General features: G+C 60.6%; 2 protein-coding genes across 9 annotated transcripts; both read right to left on the bottom strand.

The window, feature by feature from the left end:
• Positions 1–918: 918 nt before the first annotated feature.
• LOC120758009 (C-signal-like) lies at positions 919–3,474 on the bottom strand. Its single transcript, XM_040075782.2, has 6 exons — positions 3,203–3,474; positions 2,612–2,663; positions 2,210–2,397; positions 1,968–2,126; positions 1,747–1,857; positions 919–1,055 (listed from the first exon to the last, which is right to left on the bottom strand). Exons 1-6 carry the CDS (start codon positions 3,338–3,340, stop codon positions 942–944), a joined length of 762 nt encoding a protein of 253 aa, XP_039931716.1. The 5' UTR covers positions 3,341–3,474; the 3' UTR covers positions 919–941.
• A 1,023-nt stretch (positions 3,475–4,497) lies between these two features.
• Positions 4,498–16,330, bottom strand: MTSS2 (MTSS I-BAR domain containing 2). Of its 8 annotated transcripts, none has more exons than XM_058422075.1 (14): positions 16,216–16,330; positions 12,482–12,538; positions 12,295–12,373; positions 10,447–10,531; positions 10,174–10,265; positions 10,015–10,089; positions 9,148–9,305; positions 8,960–9,067; positions 8,784–8,881; positions 8,069–8,279; positions 7,274–7,351; positions 6,879–7,055; positions 6,618–6,783; positions 4,498–5,924 (listed from the first exon to the last, which is right to left on the bottom strand). In XM_058422075.1, exons 1-14 carry the CDS (start codon positions 16,282–16,284, stop codon positions 5,152–5,154), a joined length of 2,226 nt encoding a protein of 741 aa, XP_058278058.1. In that variant the 5' UTR covers positions 16,285–16,330; the 3' UTR covers positions 4,498–5,151. The 8 variants fall into 8 exon arrangements, with proteins under 8 accessions (XP_058278058.1, XP_058278059.1, XP_058278060.1 ...); XM_058422076.1 differs by having other exon boundaries at positions 7,274–7,348; XM_058422077.1 differs by having other exon boundaries at positions 8,069–8,276.
• Between the last annotated feature and the right edge of the window lie 675 nt (positions 16,331–17,005).

The following is a 17,005-nucleotide window of genomic DNA, read 5'->3' as shown; positions in this document are numbered from 1 at the left end:
ATAAAGCCCACCAGTGATGATCCACTGCTTGATAAGAGCTTTAACTAGAGGGACCCTCTCTCCCATTCCTGCTGACTTTAACAGAGCCCCTGTGTGGTCCAGGGACCCACCTGGGGCTGCCTCAGCCCTTGGGTCTGAGCCCCATCTCCCACTCCCTCCTGTCAAGCATGGGAGTGATCCTTCATCCTCCTCCACCGTGGGAAAACTGAAGCTGTCCCTGCAAAATGACCCCTGCCAAGCTTCCCAGAGCATCCCTGCACAATGGGCCTGCCAAAACCCTGAGTGTCCAGCCCACTTGAGATACTGTGCATTTTCTTCTGATCCCTCTTCTGAGAGATGGCCTCGAAAATGTCAGCTGAGAGCCCCTACAGGAATGCAGTCCCAGGATCGAGAATGGGAGCCTGTTTACAGTGTCTCCTGGTGTACCATGAGGGATGGTTTCAGGGAGGGTCAGCCCAGGACGCCCTGCCCAGGTCTCAAAAGCTGTCTTTAGGCATGTGCTGAGTCTTGGGAGACCTCCTGCTGTGAAATCCCCCAGCTGCTGGAATAGGAAGAACCTTTGCTGGCCTTGAACCAGCAAGAAAAACACCTGGCAGCATCCTTGGGGTAGGCAGACTCAGCAGGACAGGGGCCGAGTTTGGGGGTGTCTGGGATGTCCCCATTATGGCTTATGGTCTTAGAGTGATCTAGGGGGGATCTCCTGGCCCCAGGGCATGCCTTGGATTCAGGACCACACTTGGAGCATCCTTCCTTATGCTGCCCTGGCCCAAGTCAGCATCCCAGGCCAGGTGGGCAGCGAATCCAACCCATCCTCGAACCCGTGCATCCCTGTATCTATCCCCTGCCCATTCCTATGCCCCCCACCCGAATCAGAGTGAGCCTGGAAATGGAAATTAATTCACTTTAATCAATTATTTAAGCTCATTGGGAGGATGCTGCTCTCACCAGGGCAGCCTCTGCCCCCTCCAGTCCCAGAAGGTGCCATTGCTGGTGGCCGACAGCTGGGCCAGCAGCTGCAGGACGCCCCGCACGCTCTCCTCCACCGTCACCGGGCCCTGTCACACCCAGGACAAGGGAAAAATGAGCCAAAATTCTCCATCCCAACACCCCTAATCCCACCCATGGTACAGTGGAAGGCCAGCTCTGGCTGGGTTAGTTTGGGAGCAGCTGGAGATGCTCCAGCAGCTGAGGAATGCGGCTTTGCACAAATTGATTGTCCCTCATTTGAGTGCTGAAAGGATGGAGGTCAATTTTTTCGTTCCTAATTAAAAAGTGACTCGTTTGTCAGCCAGAGAAGGGTAAGGGACAGCCAAGTGCAGGGCCGGGGTGCCCTCTGCTGACACACTATCAGGATGGGAAAGGAAATAAAAAATAGGGAAGAAATTGGATGGTTTGAGGGGACAGTCTGGAATTGTCCCCTTGCTGTGGTGGCACAGCTGCCGCAGGAGCAAGGGACTGCACAGATGTGGGTGCTCAGGGAAGGGATGTCCATGGTCAAAGATGGCTCAGGAAGGGATGCTCATGGGAAAGGGATGTCTGTGGGAAGAACTGCTCTATGAAGTGGTGCCCATGGGAAGAGATGTCTGTGGGAAGGAATGTTCCTGGGAAGGGATTTCTTTGTGAAAGGATGATGACCCTGAAAAGGGATGTTCACAGGAAGGGATGTTCCTGGGAAAGGATGTCCCAGGGATGGATACCTGCGGGATCTTGCTGAGCTACGATGGCCATGCACCTCCTGTCACTCACCATCCCCTGCTCCAAGGGAGGCGTCACATGTCCAGGATCCACAGACACGCACAGAATCCCTCTGCTCCCGTACTCCAGGGCCAGGCACTTGGTGAGCATGTTCAGAGCAGCCTGGGAGGATAAATCCCCCTCCTCACCATCATGATCTGGCAATGCCATGGCCAGTGGTGGGGGGAATCCCAGAGGAGGTGACCCCCAAATTCCAATACCAGCGGCGGTACCTTGCTGCAGCGGTAGCAGATGTCCTGCCTCTCCTCCCAAGCCTCCGCAACCTCGATGGAGCCCAGGATGCTGGAGATGTTGATGATGGCAGCTCTGCTGCAGCTCATCTCACGCTGCCCTTCGGCCTCGGCCGCCTCCTTCAGCAGGGGCAGGAAGGCCTGCAGGGGATGGGACCTCAGGCATCACCATCCTCTTCCTCCCTATTGCCAGTGTTTGGGGCAGGGGTTGCCTGTGTCCTCACCTGGCTTGTCTGCAGGGGCCCGATGGTGTTGGTGGCGTAGACGAGGCTCATGTTCTCCGCTGTCTCGGTGGCCAAGGTGCTGCGGCGCGTGGCGCTGGTGTTGTTAACCAGGAGGTTGAGGCCAGCGCTTCCCACCGCCTCCCTCACCTTCCCGACTGCTGCCTTGATGCTGTTGGGGTCTGTCACGTCTGCAAGGGGACAGGAGGGCTGGTGGCCACGACCCTGGCAAGATGCTGTAGGACATGGCAGGAGGCCACTCCCAGCCGCTGAGCGTCCTCCTGGTCCCATCAGTGACCTGGTTGAGCCACCAGGGACCCGCCTGCTTGGTGGCATTTCCTGGAGCCACCCATGGTCGCAATTAAATCCTAAGAAGCTTTATCCCACTCCCGCCCCAGCACTCACCTAGAGGCAGGATGACGACGTTGGGAAAGCCCAAAGCCACCTCGTTGACAGCCTAGGCAGAGAAAGCGGAGGGAGAGGTCGTGTTGGGGGTGGCACCTGCACCGTGCCGGGGTGGGAAGAGGGTGGCCCCTCATGTCACGGCCGACAGGTTACAACAAGATCCGCTGGGAGCGATTTGGGATGAGTCGCTGCTTCTTGCACCTGGCTGAGCCCCGCAGCTTCAAAGCTGCCAGCAGCGATGCCCCCGGCACGGGGGCTGCCAGCAACCCCCCTGCACTCCCCACCATGCACATACCTGCGCCAAGAGATGCAAAAAAATGAAATAGACACATATTGAGTACGTACGGAGGTATTTTAAATATTTAATACATATATATGTATTTTTGGTTTGTATCTATATATAGAAATATATCTATATCTATACCTATATATATACCTATATATATATACACACACATGTATTTTTCCATGCCATTCATCGTGCTGGATGCTGGCACTCAGCCTCCCAGTTCCAGGTGGGATTGTGGCATCCCCAGGCACCCACCCCAGAGCTGACTCCCTCCTGTCCCCCCGCGCCCGTACCCTCCCTACCTTGCCCTGGGGGTCCAGGCAAGCAGCGAAGAGGTGCCGAGGTGGGCTGGGCTGCTCCAGAAAGCCCTTCAGCAGCGCCAGGCCCAGCCCCCCATCGCAGCCGGTCAGCAGGACACTGCCCACGCTGAGCCCCTCCATCCCCACCGCTCTCCACAGCCGGTTGTGCTGCCCCAGCCGGGTTTGGCAATCGGCCTCGATAATCCGGGAGGTGGCAACGCTGCGGGTGCCGCTGGGATGGGTGGAGGTAGGGGGTACCGCCTGCACCGCCTCTTCTGGAGGGGATGGCGCAGCAGGATGTTCTTCTGCATCCCAGGGTCACCCATCACCTTGACCATGGGGTTGTTGCACTCCTCCGTACCCCAGAACACCCACCCCCCTCACGCCACGGGAACCCCAAAGGGGTAATGGCACCTTCCCACCTCTTCCCCACTACTGGGGTGACCCCAGAGAACCAGAACATCCATAGGAGTGCAGCAAGGCTATTAATTACAGTACAACCTTTATTAATACTGGAATCTTCACAGTGCATTCGTTACTTGTAGCAGTGACTATGGAAAATGGGGGAGGGGGGGAAAGAGGGGAATTACCACCAGAAAAAGAAAAAAAAAAAGAAAAAAAAAAGAAAAGACGGAATGAAAGAAAGAGAAAGAAACGTGGCAGAGGGACAGGGAGAGGGGGAGCGACGGCAGAGGGGGGAACACGAGGGGCAAAAATAAATTAAAAAAAAAAAAAAAAGAAAATAATAAGGACCAAGTTAACAACAGCACCAGAAAAGTTACTTCAGTCGAAAGACAGGTCAGTTTTTTTTCTTTTCCAAAGAATGTTTGTTTTCTGTACAAAATAAGAGACCCCCCCTCCCTCAAACCCAAACATTTGTCACTTGGCCTCAGCGGTTCTGGGCAGGAGAAGGGGGAAGGGGGAGAACTAAATTGTTACTCCTAAGGGGGAGGGCTGGGGGGCTGCGATGCAACAGACAGCAGGGTGGCGGGGGGCTATGTACAGCGGGGGGCCGGGGGGTTGTGCTTTCCTCCAGCCGCCGGCAGAAATCAGCTGCTTTGCCTGGGGGCTCTGAGTCAAAGCTCCTGTGCCCGGAGCCACCCCCGAGCAGATCCTGCACAGGCTCTGTGGGGGCTCAGGGACAGCGAGGGGCTTGCGGGGGGTCCCGAGCGATCCTGGTGAGGGGGGGTAAGTGGAGGTTCAGCATCCTCAGTCCCTGCACCCCGACGTCCCCCCGAGACAGAGGGGAGTGCAGTGCCTCCACCCCCAGCCCCCCACCCTCTCACACATCCCCCACTTCTTCTTCCCCCCCCTGCACCTCCAGCCCATTTCTTCTGCTCCCCGGAATGAGGCTGAGCTGTGCCGGCCCCAAGCAGGCAGCTGGGGGGACTGGGACCAGGGGCCCCCACTCCTGGTGCTCCCGGTGCTCCGTGGCTGCCACAGCCCTGCTGGCACCGTCCTCTCCTGCTGCGGCTGGGGCCACCTGCCTGCCCCGGGGGAAAGAAAACAGAGAGAGGGAAAGCGAGAGGGGAAAAGGAAAAGAGAAACAAAGGGAAAGAGCTGAAAAAAAAGGAAAGGAAAAAAAAGAGGAAAATAGAAGGGAGGAGAAAAAGAAAGGAAAAGAGTTAAAAAGAAAGGGAAAGAAAAGGAGGAAGAGAAGAAAAATGGGAGAATGAAGAAAATAAGAAAAGGAAAAGCGACATAAAAGAACAAAGGAAAAAAGCAGAAAAAATAGGAAAAAGGAGAAAGCGAGAAAAAGAGCAGAAAGAGGGCAAGTGAAGGAGGGATGTAGGGAGAGGGCAGGGCAGGAGGAGCCAGAGGGGCAGGAAACAGAGGGCACCAGGGAGGGGCAGGGCAGCGGGTGCCGGCGGGTGGGGGCTCCCAGGGAGGGGCAGCTGTTGCCCTGGGGGTCCATCGGCCAGGGCGGGCACGTCCCCGCTGGCCGGGCGTCATCACGATATCCGCGGGGCCGACCTGTCATTGGTGACGGTCCTGCGCAGGCGCACCCCACGCCGGATGGCCACCAGCATGTCTTCGGCCGGGGGGTCCATGGAGGCGGCCGGGGGCGGCGCGGGCGTCTCCTCGCCGGGGCCGGAGCCCACGAGGGCGGTGGGGAAGGGGAACTGGCCTTCCCCCAGGGCGTGGGCGCCGGCCACCAGCTCCCCAATCTTCTCCACCAAACTATGCCGGTTGGCAGCCAACTGTTGGTCCTCCTCTTCCTCGGCGGAGAGGTGCTGGCTGGCCCCAGGGTAGACAGAGATCTCCATGGCACCGCCACCCCAGGCAGTGTTGGGAAGGCTCAGCCGCTTGGGCGAAGCTTTGGCAAAATCCAGGGGGTTCGGGGAGGCGTCGTCGGCGTAGAAGACGCACTCTTCGCTGCCCACCCGCGTAGGGCCGGCGTAGCCGGGGGAGTCGGGCACTGTGGGGGTCTTCACGGGGACGATGGGGGGTCGGATGGGGATGGGGCCAGCGTTGGAGAGCGTACGGCGGACCGAGGGCTTGGTGGAGGGCGTGCGGCGGATGGTGGCCACCCCCGGGGTGGTGCCGGCCGGGAGGTTGGTGCCCGTGGGCAGCCCGGCGGTGGAGGCGGGACGCTTGGTCTGGATCATCCGCCGGTAGTTCTGGGCGATGTTGCTGTTGCGTGGGATGGTGGAAGACTTGTCGAAATCGCTCTGGGGGTCACACTCCACGTCACCGTTCACCGAGTAGCAGTCGTAGTCGGAGCCTGGGGAGGGAGCAGCACCGTCAGTGAGGCTGGGGAGGCAGTGGGTAGCCAAGCACAACCGTGCCATCAAAGCCAGCCCCAGCCACCTCCATCACAGCACAACAACAAACAAATTCAGCTGCCACGACTGTCACACAACCGCTGCTGTCCCAGTCACTGCTGGCACGACACGCTCACCATCAAAACCAAACATCATCACTGGAAGGAAACCTCAATCGCCCCAAACTTCACACTGAAATCACAACCAAACCCAACTGTCACCATCACAACCACCCCAAGCACAGCCATCACAACATGATCACAGCCAGTCTCCACTGTCACCACCACGTGCTCGTAACTGGCTCAGCCATTATCACGCCAACATCATGAAAGATGTGGTTATTTGATCTCCAACTATGACTCTGTTGCCATCACCTACCATCTGCCACCATCTCCACCTGTACTCAACCCCTGCACACAGACACATCACCACAAACCATAACCTGTTATGGCACTTCCTGGCACAACTGCACCCCCTGAGTCCCAGCTAACACCCAAATAACCAGGAAAAGCTGTGGTTATTTGTGGCACCCCACCAGCCCCTACACAGCATGACCGCAGCCCGATGCTGTGACACCCAGAGCACACTTTGCTGTGCACTTCCCCACTCCAAGTGCCGTTCCAGGCGGCCCCGGGTACCCCTGGTGCCAGTACCTTGGGAAGGGATGGTGTCCTCAGAGCAGGAGGGGGTGGTGGTCTGCGTGCTGTAGCCACTGGAGTACTGCAGCGAGTCCCGGCTGCTCTTCTGGTGCTCCAAGCTCAGCCCACGGGTCAAGACCATGGCCAGGTCGCTGGCGGCAGGGGACACCTCCTCCCCATGCTGCTGGGGCAAGGGGCACTATCAGCACCCTGGTTCCTCCTTTGGGAGTCCCCAGGAGCCCCCCACCTCTGTTCCCTCCCTGCAGCAGCCGGTACCTTGGCGGCAATTGTAGCCGGCGACATCCGGGGCCTGGGAGCCTCCTCGGCGCCGACGCCTGGGTATCCCCCAGCGGGAGAGCCCATCTCGGCTTCCCGCAGGTGCTCCACGCGGTCCTTGCGCCGCTGCAGGGTAGGGACCACCGGCTGGTCATAGGGGCTGGCCTTGGACCAGTCCTGCAACGGGCAAGGCACGCGGGTCACGCTGGTGACACCGGCAGCAGGAGCGTGGCAGGAGGGGTCTCAAGCCGACGATCCCCGGGTCAAGCCACGGGCGCTGCGCAGGATGCTCTGCCCCGTGCGGGAAGGGAGGGGAGGGACTGGGGGCTGAACCCCATGAAGTGAGGGGGGAACCACGTGTGAAATGTAACCCTGGTGGGATGGCAAGGACTAACCGAGGTGGGGGAGCTGCACTCGCTAACTGACTGGCAGGTTTCGGATGCCTCTGAGGACGCCGAGCTGGAGGACTTCTGCTGTGCCGTGACGAGCCGAGAGCCGGAAGGTGAGAGAAGAGGCGGTTAGCAAGCAAAGCCAGAGCCGGGACCCCAGTTAGAGCAGCACCCACAGCTCCCCCGGCTGAGCGAGGCCCCCAGCCCTCCTCCCCTCTGGCGGTGGATGCAGGACGGCGAGCAGGATACGACCTTGGCAGAGGGGTCAAGAGCTGGGATGGTGCATTGCCCCAGGCCTTCCCCCTTCTCATCCCAAGCCATGCAAAGCCAACAGGTATTTTGGGGAGTGGGGACCTTGCTGGGTGGATGGTGCCAGGTTAGCGTGGACAGGTGGGAATGGCAACTCCCTGGGGATCCTGGAGCATCCTTGGCACTGGGGATTGTGCAGCATGGAGGGGAAGCTGTGCCCCATGCTGCCTGGTGGGTATTATGGGGCTGCGGTGACTGGGAAACACCCTGTTCTCCTGGCACAGGGAGAGGGATACCTGTGCCTCATCCCTGGTGGAATTCACGGATGGGGTTTCTCTGCCGTGCGGCCCAGGATGCCCCAAAATGTGGCAGTCACCCTCAGTATTCCCAGCATTTATCTCCCATGATGCCAACACAGATGGAAATCCTTCTGAGGGTGGGTCTGATCACCTCTACACTGGACACTTGTGCTGCACCCAGCACCACCCACCCATTCCATGGAAGAGGAAACTGAGGCATGGAGGGCGGCAGCATGGACCACCCTCCCTGTACCTGGCTGGTGATGTCCGAGGGCATGGGGGAAGGCGGTTTGGAATAAGCGGCGTCCTGGGAGATGAAGCCGGAGTCGTGGGAGGAGACGCTGGAGAGGCGGGTGGCGGCGGCGGGGGGCTGCGCCAGGCTGCGGTAGCGATAGGTGGAACTGGGTGAGCAGGTCTGAGCCCCGCCGGGCCACGCCATGCCACCCTTGGCACTGCTAACGCTGCTGGGGGGGCGCCGGGGGGACGGGGACACGCCGGTGGGGAGGACAAAGGAAGGAAAAGATAATTTAAGACAGAGGTTCCGAGGTGGCAGGATGGCCAGCGCCCTGCCACACATCCCAACCCGGGGAAACTGAGGCATGTAGTCCTCCTGGGGGGTGTCCCTTTGCCTCCTGGGGTGGCCCTGTGGCAGGGAACAGGCTGGTGGACATGACAGAGATGGTATGCTTGCCCCCATACACCCATGCACAGCACACATCATCCCCAGACCCCTGAGGACAGGGCGTGTGTCGGGGCCCCATCCTGCCCCAGAGATCCACCGGCCCTGCCCAGTGCGCCAAGACCAATTCCTCCAATTACTGGGAGCCACTTGCCCATATGGACATGAGAAGGTGGACATGCACCTTGTGAGCATCCCCAAAGGCCGTAAGCATCATTAACCCACTGAGGTTAACGAAGAGGGCTGGATTTCCTGGCTGTGGTTGGGTGTGGAGCCCACCTCACCATACCTGCACATGCTGGACTTGCGGGAGCTGGAGCTGCTGGGTGACGACGGGGGCGTCTGGTAGGACCAGCTGTAGTCAGAGCCCTTCAGGTCCTTGATCACCTGCAGGAAAGATGGGGTCTAAGTCCCCCCCAAAAGATGCTCCCCTGCTCCCCTGACCCCTGGCTTGCCCCTACTGACCTGCTCACTGGCGGGGGGCAACTTGTGGGGCTCAGCGGTGAGCACCACCAGGTCCTCGATGATGCCCTGCAGGTGGGTGATCTCACCCAGCATGGTCAGCTCCCCGTTCTGAGGGTAGACAAGAGAGAGCATCGGCACCCGCTGGGCAGAAGGAACAACCCCTGACCCTCCCAGCCCCCAGCACTCACCACCACGGGCTGCAGGAAGGTGATGAAGGTGCAGAAGCGGCCCCGCTCCTCGATGAGGGCTTTGCGGACCGCCTGCTTCTCCGTCTCCTCCAGCAGCAGGTACATGTCATTGACGTCCTGCAGCGCGTTGTCCAGCTGGGGCTGCAGGTCCCCCTTCCCTGTGACACGGGGCACTGTCAGCGCTGGGCTCCCCTGACACCCTCCCCAGTCTGCTGGCGGTGCCAAGCCGAGGCCGCTCCCCCGGCTTGGGGATGTCACCCCATCCTCACATTCCAGCAGATACCATAGGTCTCCCATTGTGTCCATATCCCTGGAAGGTCCAGGAGCACTCTCACCCCACAGCAGCCCTGGGCAGGGGGCTCCTCTGCCACCCCATCCCATCCCTGGCACTTGGGACCAGAGGACCCCTTGGGCTGCCACACGCTGGGGCTGGCATCGCCTCAGGATATGGGGTGCAGGCTAAGCTAAGCTAAAAGCAGGGTGAGGGTGGGAACAGGGAGCGGACGGACGGACGGACAGACAGACAGAGGCCGGGGAGACTTGGGGGGAGTAGATGAGGAAGCAGAGAGGGGGCCGGTGGTGGGGGGCAGAAGTTCACTTACCAAGTAGCTCTACAGGAAGGATGTGGAGGGGAGGGAAGAGAGAAGGAGACAGAGAAAACGTGTGAAAAGAGGCCGAAGGCTGGGGCGCGTGCCCCGCCTCCTCGCCGCCCCCGGGGCCGTGCCGGCACCTCCCTTTCTACGGGGGGGCAGCAGGACCCCCCTAGCGCCCACCCCCCGGCTGGCAGTGCCACAGCCGGGTACCGGCCCTGGCTGGGGGTGCTGCGGAGGGGCTGGTGGGGGCACCCTCCAGGAGACCCCCTCTCACCTTTGCGAGCCTTTTTCTGGAGCTTGAGGGTGTCAGAGGACTTTTTCTTGATCTCGTGGCGTGCTCGCTTGTACTCTGGGGGTGCAGAAGCGCTGTCAGAGGGGACCCCTGCCCGGCAGCGCAGCCACCCTGCACGGCTCCGCCCCGTCTGCCCCGTACCTTTCGCATGGTCCTTGTCCAGCTGGTTGGCAGTTTTCTTCCAGTCCTCAATCCTGTCCTGCAAAGGGTTTATCAGGCTCTCCATGAGGGCGCTGGAGCAGGGAGAGAGAAGCAGAGAGGGTGGGAGAGCGCCAGAGCCAGAGGGGAGCCACTCCCCCATCCCATGCCCGGCCAACATCCGGCATCCCCTTCTTCAGCAAGGGCTGAGCCTGTCCAGGCCGTGTCACCAGCGCCTGTGGGTTTGGAGGCAAAGCCGATCCTGGTCCCGCTTACTTGGTGAACTGGCGGAGCTTGGCCTCGATGCTGCGGTGCCGCATGCACATGCGGGTCAGCGCCGAGCCGATGTCCCTCGTGGCACCTGGTGGGGAGCAAAGTGCCGCTGACGAGGGGCAGGGACACCCCCACGCCAGATCCAGCCCGGTCTGTGCAGTGGGAGCAGGGTGGTGGCTCGTGACAGGGATGATCAGCGCCGGGATGCACCGGGCATTGGGGACACTACACAGGGGGTGGCTTGTTTTTTTTCCTCATGATAAATCCACAAAATAAATAAATCATCATTCACTAGCTAATACGTGAAACACTAAACATCTCTTCTGGAGGCTTTGAAATTAGAACCCACTCCTATTTTTTCCTGGTTTGTCTTAAATTTGGCACTGGGGGGGCCAAGGCAGGGAAAAGATGAGGTACCCTGGCTTAGTTCCAGGCAGTCAGCCCTGTCCCAAACCTCCAGGCACAATCTCGAGTGGATAAAAAGGGAGTCCAAACTCCTCGTGGGGAGAGGATATTTGCGAGCAGCAGACAGCAGGAGCACCCTTTTTAGCCGAAAGCGCTGTTAACGCTGGAGTCTGAGGATGGCCACATGGCGGCAGTGCTGCTGGCAAATCCCAGGAAAAACGGCAATCAAAAATCCTCGGGTGCAAACTAAGGAGCGACGTTCAGCCTTTCTCTCCGCTAAAAAAGCCTCCAAAAACATCTCCCTCCCTTTTGCAGGAGTTTTGGATGCCACTCAGTCCCCCAGTGCTATGGAAATAGGGGAACCCATGGGCCAGGGCCTTCTCCTGCACTGGGGGAAGTCTCCTAATCCAGCCCCTAATGCTCTTATCCCAGCTCCTGCTGCTTCTAATCCGATTCTCATGCACTGCGTGCAAGGCCAGCAGCCAGCCCCCACCCCGTGCCTCAGTTTCCCCATGGCGCTGCTCTGCCTCCCGCCCTCTCAAAAAGCCCTGCAGGTATAGCAGCACTACAGGGTGACACTGACTCCTGGGGGGCTGGTCCCCAGCTGTCCCCAGCACTGCCCCTGTGCCTCCTCCTTGCTTTGGCTGCCCGGGCTGGCAGGGAGCTGGGGGAGCCCTAATCCCTCTGGTGCACTGGGCTAGTGGGTTTGGAGGCAAAGCTGATCCTGGCTCAAGCTGCTGCCTCCACCTCCTCCTCCTCCTCCTCCTCGCATGGCTCCAGATGGCCTGGATGCCGCCAGTCTGCAAACCAGCCCGGGACCATCTGCTTGGCAGAAGCCAAGCGGTGGGAAGTGGCTCCTCATTGCCAGCGGGCACCCGGAGAGGGTCTGGGGATCCTTCCCCCTCACTCCCCAGCAGTATGGGGGACCCCACATGCAGCCTTGGCTCTACAGTCACCTCTGGCGAGTTGGGGTCTGTCCCCAAAACAGGCGAGCTTGGACTCTAGCTAATTCCCCTTCCCTGGAGACCCCCAGAGCAGCCAGGACCCCTCTGGGATCTCCCCAGGTGGGTGCCAAGGACAAGGAATTGTGGATTGTGCATCCCAGGGGGCAGAGATGGGTGCAGGAGACCCTAGTGTGGGGCTGAGCCACCCTGGGTCCCAGCCCCACCAGAAAATGTGGCTAAGCACCCACAGGTGGTGAGGAGCAGCACCCACACGGGTGCCCACCTCCTTCCCCCTCCCCACTCCATCTTTCCAATGCTACTTCCCAGGGAACGTTCCACCTACGTGTGGGAACAGGTTGGACATCTCCCTGTGGATGGTGAAGCTGCTGCTTGAAGTCCACTGCAGAAATGTGGGCAGGGGACATGCCACAGGGGACACTCACCACCTGTCCCCTGCTCAGACAAGCCTGGGGACACCCACCCCCAGGAGAGAGGACCCTACCTCGGGTGTTGGTGGCCATGTCAGCCACTTTCTGGAAGGCATCCAGGAAGGCAACTGCGGCCAGCACCGTGGTCCTGAGGTGGAGAGAGCGAGGAGGGACACACTCAGTGGGTGTGGGATATACTGGGATGTGCCACGAGGAGGAGGGACCCCCATGTCCCTCCCCCTCTGTGGTCACTCACCTGAGCTGGGAGTGCAGCTTGGTGGCCTTCGAGTTGAAATCCTCCCATATGGGGTAGGAGCTCTGCAAGAAGGAAGGGTGATGGTGAGAGACAGGGCCCCTCATCCCCTGCACTGCTTCTCCGGTCGGGGCAGGTCCGCCCTGCACTGGTGCAGAGAGGCCGGGCAGCTCAATAGCTTCTCTGATGGATCATAAAGGCTGAGCACAACTCTTTTCCCTCCTGCTGTTTTCCCTTTCCACCCAAACTTACAGACCATGGAGACCTCAGGATTTTGAGTGATCTCTTCCTCAGGGGGGTCAAGGTGGGTTATAGGTTTGGAAATTTGAGGGCACAGAATGAAAAATCTTTAAGACTCTGGGCAGCAGTAGAGGAGACACCCGCAGCACCTGCAGCTTCCCCCCAGAGCACTGATGGCCAAACCCACCATCATGGAGAGCTCCAGTCCCACAGATGGGAGCCCCATCCTCACCTCCCCTGAGCCCAGAGACTGACGGGGCAGGGAGGGAGGTCGGGGTCCCTGAAGCCATGAATGGGGCAGTTGTGTGGGGACAGGGAGAGGGCACAGGTGCTTGGGAGGCCACCGCAGTGCTGTCCCAACGAGGCCACTCTGCTGCCATCCCGGCAAGGCCATCTGTGCAAGACCACTCCCGCTGCCCTTGTGCCGAGGCTGCTCCAGGGCTGTCCTGGTGCAACCGTTCCGGTGAATCATCTCAGGGTAGTCCCAGTGCCACCGTCCCAGCGAGGCCGTCCCAGGGCTGTGCTGCTGCCACCATCCCAGCGAGGCCGTCCCAGTGCCACCGTCTCACAAGACTCTGTGCTGTCCCAGTGAAGCCAGTCCCAGCACAGCACGCTGCTGCCGTTCCAGTGAGGACTCTCCCAGTAATGCCAGCTGCAGCACCATGCCAGCAAGGCCATCCTGGTGCCATCACAACAAGGCTGATCCCGATCCAGCACAGAGTGAGGCTATCCCAGCGTCACCACCCCAGCAAGGCCAGTCCACGTTGTCCTGGTGAGGTTAATCCTGGCGCTGTTTTGACAAGGCCACCCCAGTGCCAGCCGGGCATGGCCAGTACCGGTGCCATCATTCTAGTGAAGCTATCCAGGTGCCACCATCCTGGCAAGGCCATTCCAACGCTGCTCCAGTGAAGCCGGTCCCAGTGCCACCGTCCCAGCAATGCCATCCCAGTAGGGCCAGTCCTGGTGTCATTATCCCGGTGAAGCCGTGCCGGTGCTGCTATCTTAGCAAGGTCAATCCTGGTCCTGTTGTCCCAATGACAAAATCCTGGTGCTGTCACCATCCAAGCAGTGACAGGCGTCTGTAAACTCCCCTAGGGCAGCCACCAGGCTGGGACATGTACATCACCACACATCCCCATGGGCACTATGGTTTGGTGGCAGCTTTGGGGACAAGGTTTGCACTGAGGGAGCATGAGACCAGCCCAGCATTGATTTTTGGGACAATGAAAGCCCCTGTTTCCTCATGAGTCAGCAGAGAAAGGGTTTGAGGATGCCACTTCACACACCATGTGTGGCGCTGACCCCCTGGTTGTCGGTCCCCAGGGACTGTCATTGCCAGAGGGCTGGGCCACCACTCCTGGGCCATTGTCCCCAGGCCACCTTCCTTGGCCACCCAGGGAGGGCAAGTGAGGCTCCCCTGTAGAAGGGAGCAGGTTGTGATGCCCTCAAATCCCCGTGATGCCCTCAAATCCCCGTGGTGCCAGGCATGAGGAGGATGGGGAAGAGGACAATAGGGACAAGGACATGCCAAGGTCATTCAGGGACACTGAGCACGAGGGGAGAGGCAAAGGAATGAAGCCAGCTCAGGGACGGTCACCAGCAAACAAATTCTCCCTACTTCAGGCCAAGGGGTGCTGAAAACGCCATCCACCACCAAAATAAGGTCCTCCTGCCCTGTGACCAGAACAGGGGTCCCAGGCACAGGACCATAAGCACATCACTGCCCTTCAATGCCGGCAGTTCCTCAGGCAGAGAGTTACTCGTCCCCCAGTGCCCGTGCCAGGACACCCACGTGGCTGGAAGACGGGGACAGCACACCCTCAGGTGCCACTGGCACTCGGCTGGGGCCGTGCAGGGCACGAGCTGAGCCCCAGCTGGAGTGTGGTGGGGCTTTCATTCTTTTTCATCATTTTTCTTTCATCTTTCCCACCTTCACAGGGCATGAAACTGAATCCAGCCCAGTCTCCTCGGGTGAGGAGTTCCCAGTCCAACCACATCCGGATGGTGCTGGGCATGTCACTGGGAGATGACAGCTCTGGGCTGGCTTATCCCCTCTGAAATCTCAGCAAGGGAATGGGGAAACTGAGGCAGAGGCTGCCCCCACCTCCCCCATGGGAGTGTAGGACTCATCCAGGCTGCCTGGAGAGGGTGGCTGGGGTGAAGGCATTTGGAGGAGGGAGCTGATCACCCCAGCGCCCGTTTCCCAACAGCCCTGGATCCCACTGCCCTGGAGAGAGTTGGGATTTTCTCCCTGGAGCTTTTTTCCCAGCCCTGAGGCAGAGTCCTGGCTGCAGAGACACCACTGCCCCTCTAAGGGGTTAATCTTCCCAGCAAGGCTTTTATTTTTTTTTATCCCCCCTCCCCTGCTTTGGCAATGACAGCATTGTCTGGACGGGTCTGCAGCATGAAGAGAGGAAGAGGAGGAGGAGGAAGAAGAGAGCTTTTGCCTCCCAAAAATGACTAGGGCTAAACCCCAGCGCTGGAACTGGCTGTGGGAATTTCGGCCTCCCGAGATGAAGAAACATGGCTGGTCTCCTTGTCACCACTCAGCCCCTAGTCAGAAATGCCCCCTAGCATTTTTTATTTTTATTTTTTTTTAAATTAAAACAAACAAACAAAAAGGTTTGGTTTTTTTTTTTAAACATGGCCCCATCCTGCTCCCAGGGAGGGTGGAGGCAATATCCTCTTCCCGGGTTAGGAAATGGGATCAAGGAGCTGGGGGACATTTTTGTTCCACTGGTGTCAACCCCACTGGGTCCAGCAGAAATCCAGGCTGGGCATGGGGTGGGGGGGCAGGGACAACACGATGCCTGAAACGGGCGGCAGTGCCAATGGTACCTGGCAAGGGGCAGTGATGCCTGGTCTGTGTCACCCGACAAGGGGCTCCGGCACCTGGGGACGGATACAGGGCTGATACGGAGCCAGGATCCCCAGTACGGGCTCCAATGCTCAGTGCAGGGCTCCCATGCACATTGTGGGCTTGATGTGGGGCTCTGGCACCCAGTGCGAGACCTCGACAGTGCTCTGATACCCAGCGAAGGATAACAGGGCAGATACAGGGCTGCAACACTCAGAATGGGGCTCCAATAGCCAGTGGCGGATCTGGGGATGATGTGGGGCTGCAATCCCCAGGATGGAGCTCCAATATCCGACGGTGGATATGGAGATGATGGAGGGCTGCGATCTCCAGGGCTCCGATGCCCAGTAAAGGGCTGATGTGGCGCCCTGGCAAACCCGTGCCGGGCTCCGACAGCCGATGTGGAACCCCGACACTCGCAGCGAGGCTGATGCTCGGGCTCCGACACCCGATGCGGCGCTCCAATCCCCATCTCGCGGCCGGGCAGCAGAGCCTCAGTACCCGCCGCGGGACCGGCACCGGCGGCGGCAGCGCGGGGGCTGCCCGGGGAAGCCGGGCGATGGGGGATCGGTGCGGAGGGAGCGCTGTCACGACCGGCAAAACCGGGGTGCGGGGCGGCAGGGCGGGGGGGGGAAGATCCCCTACCTTCATGTCGTTGATGATGGCTTGGAAGAGGCCGCCGAGGGCTCCGCACTCCTTCTCCGCCGTCTCCATCGCGGCGCTGCGGCAGCCCGGGGCGGGCGGCGCCGCCGGGGGAGGCCGCGGCGGCGGGCCAGGCTCAGCGGCGGCGGGGGGCGGGCGGCGCCCGGGCGGCGGCGGGGGGGGGCACGGCGGCGGAGCGGCGGCGGAGCCGGGCGGGGCATCGCCCCCCTGCCTCCTTCCTTCCCTCCCTCTCGCCCTCCGCGGGCGCTGCGCGGACCCGCCGGCCCCCGGCAGCGGCGCGGAGCGGGGCGCGGAGCGGAGCGGGGCGCGGGGAGCTCCGGCCCGGGGCGCTGGCGGGGGCGGGGCGGGGCGGGCGCTGCGCGGCACATGCGCCGCCCGCCGCGGGGCCGGGGGCTGCGGGCGGCGGGGGGGACGAGCGGGGTCGGCCCCGGGGATGCTCCGGGAGCCGCTGCGGGCAGCCCGGAGAAGGCGCGGGGATGACGGAGAGGGGAGCAGCCCCGGTGGTTCTCGGGGATGCTCTTGGGGCGGGGGGAGGGATCGGGGAGCAACACCGGGGGCCCCAGGACTACAGCGGAGGGAAACCCCAGGGATACCCGGAGATGCGGAGCTGGTGGGGGCAGCACCGGGTTTGCTCCCGTGACGGCGCAGGAACCCGCAGGGATTATCTTGGGGTTCTGGGTGAGGAGCAGGAGAGCCCGAGGGACTTTGTGAGGACACTGCACTTGGAGATGCCTTGGGATGCCCGGGGACAGTCCCAGACCTCTGGAGGGGC

The sequence above is a fragment of the Hirundo rustica genome, chromosome 11 (assembly GCF_015227805.2).
Source record: "Hirundo rustica isolate bHirRus1 chromosome 11, bHirRus1.pri.v3, whole genome shotgun sequence".
Lineage (NCBI taxonomy): Eukaryota > Metazoa > Chordata > Aves > Passeriformes > Hirundinidae > Hirundo > Hirundo rustica.
Note: the sequence above shows the minus strand (reverse complement) of the source record. Positions and strands in the feature narration are given on the sequence as shown.

Bases quoted from the DNA above. Each gene is read 5' to 3' on its own strand.
- LOC120758009 (XM_040075782.2), bottom strand. From the start codon at position 3,340: ATGGAGGGGCTCAGCGTGGGCAGTGTCCTGCTGACCGGCTGCGATGGG. The intron at 1,858-1,967 runs GTACCGCCGCTG...TTATCCTCCCAG, and splicing joins TCTGCTACCGCTGCAGCAAG to GCTGCTCTGAACATGCTCAC. The intron at 1,056-1,746 runs GTGAGTGACAGG...TGGGTGTGACAG, and splicing joins CTCCCTTGGAGCAGGGGATG to GGCCCGGTGACGGTGGAGGA.
- MTSS2 (XM_058422075.1), bottom strand. From the start codon at position 16,284: ATGGAGACGGCGGAGAAGGAGTGCGGAGCCCTCGGCGGCCTCTTCCAA. The intron at 10,090-10,173 runs GTACGGGGCAGA...CTGCACCCCCAG, and splicing joins GGACAAGGACCATGCGAAAG to AGTACAAGCGAGCACGCCAC. The intron at 8,882-8,959 runs GTCAGTAGGGGC...TCTTTCCTGCAG, and splicing joins TGCCCCCCGCCAGTGAGCAG to GTGATCAAGGACCTGAAGGG.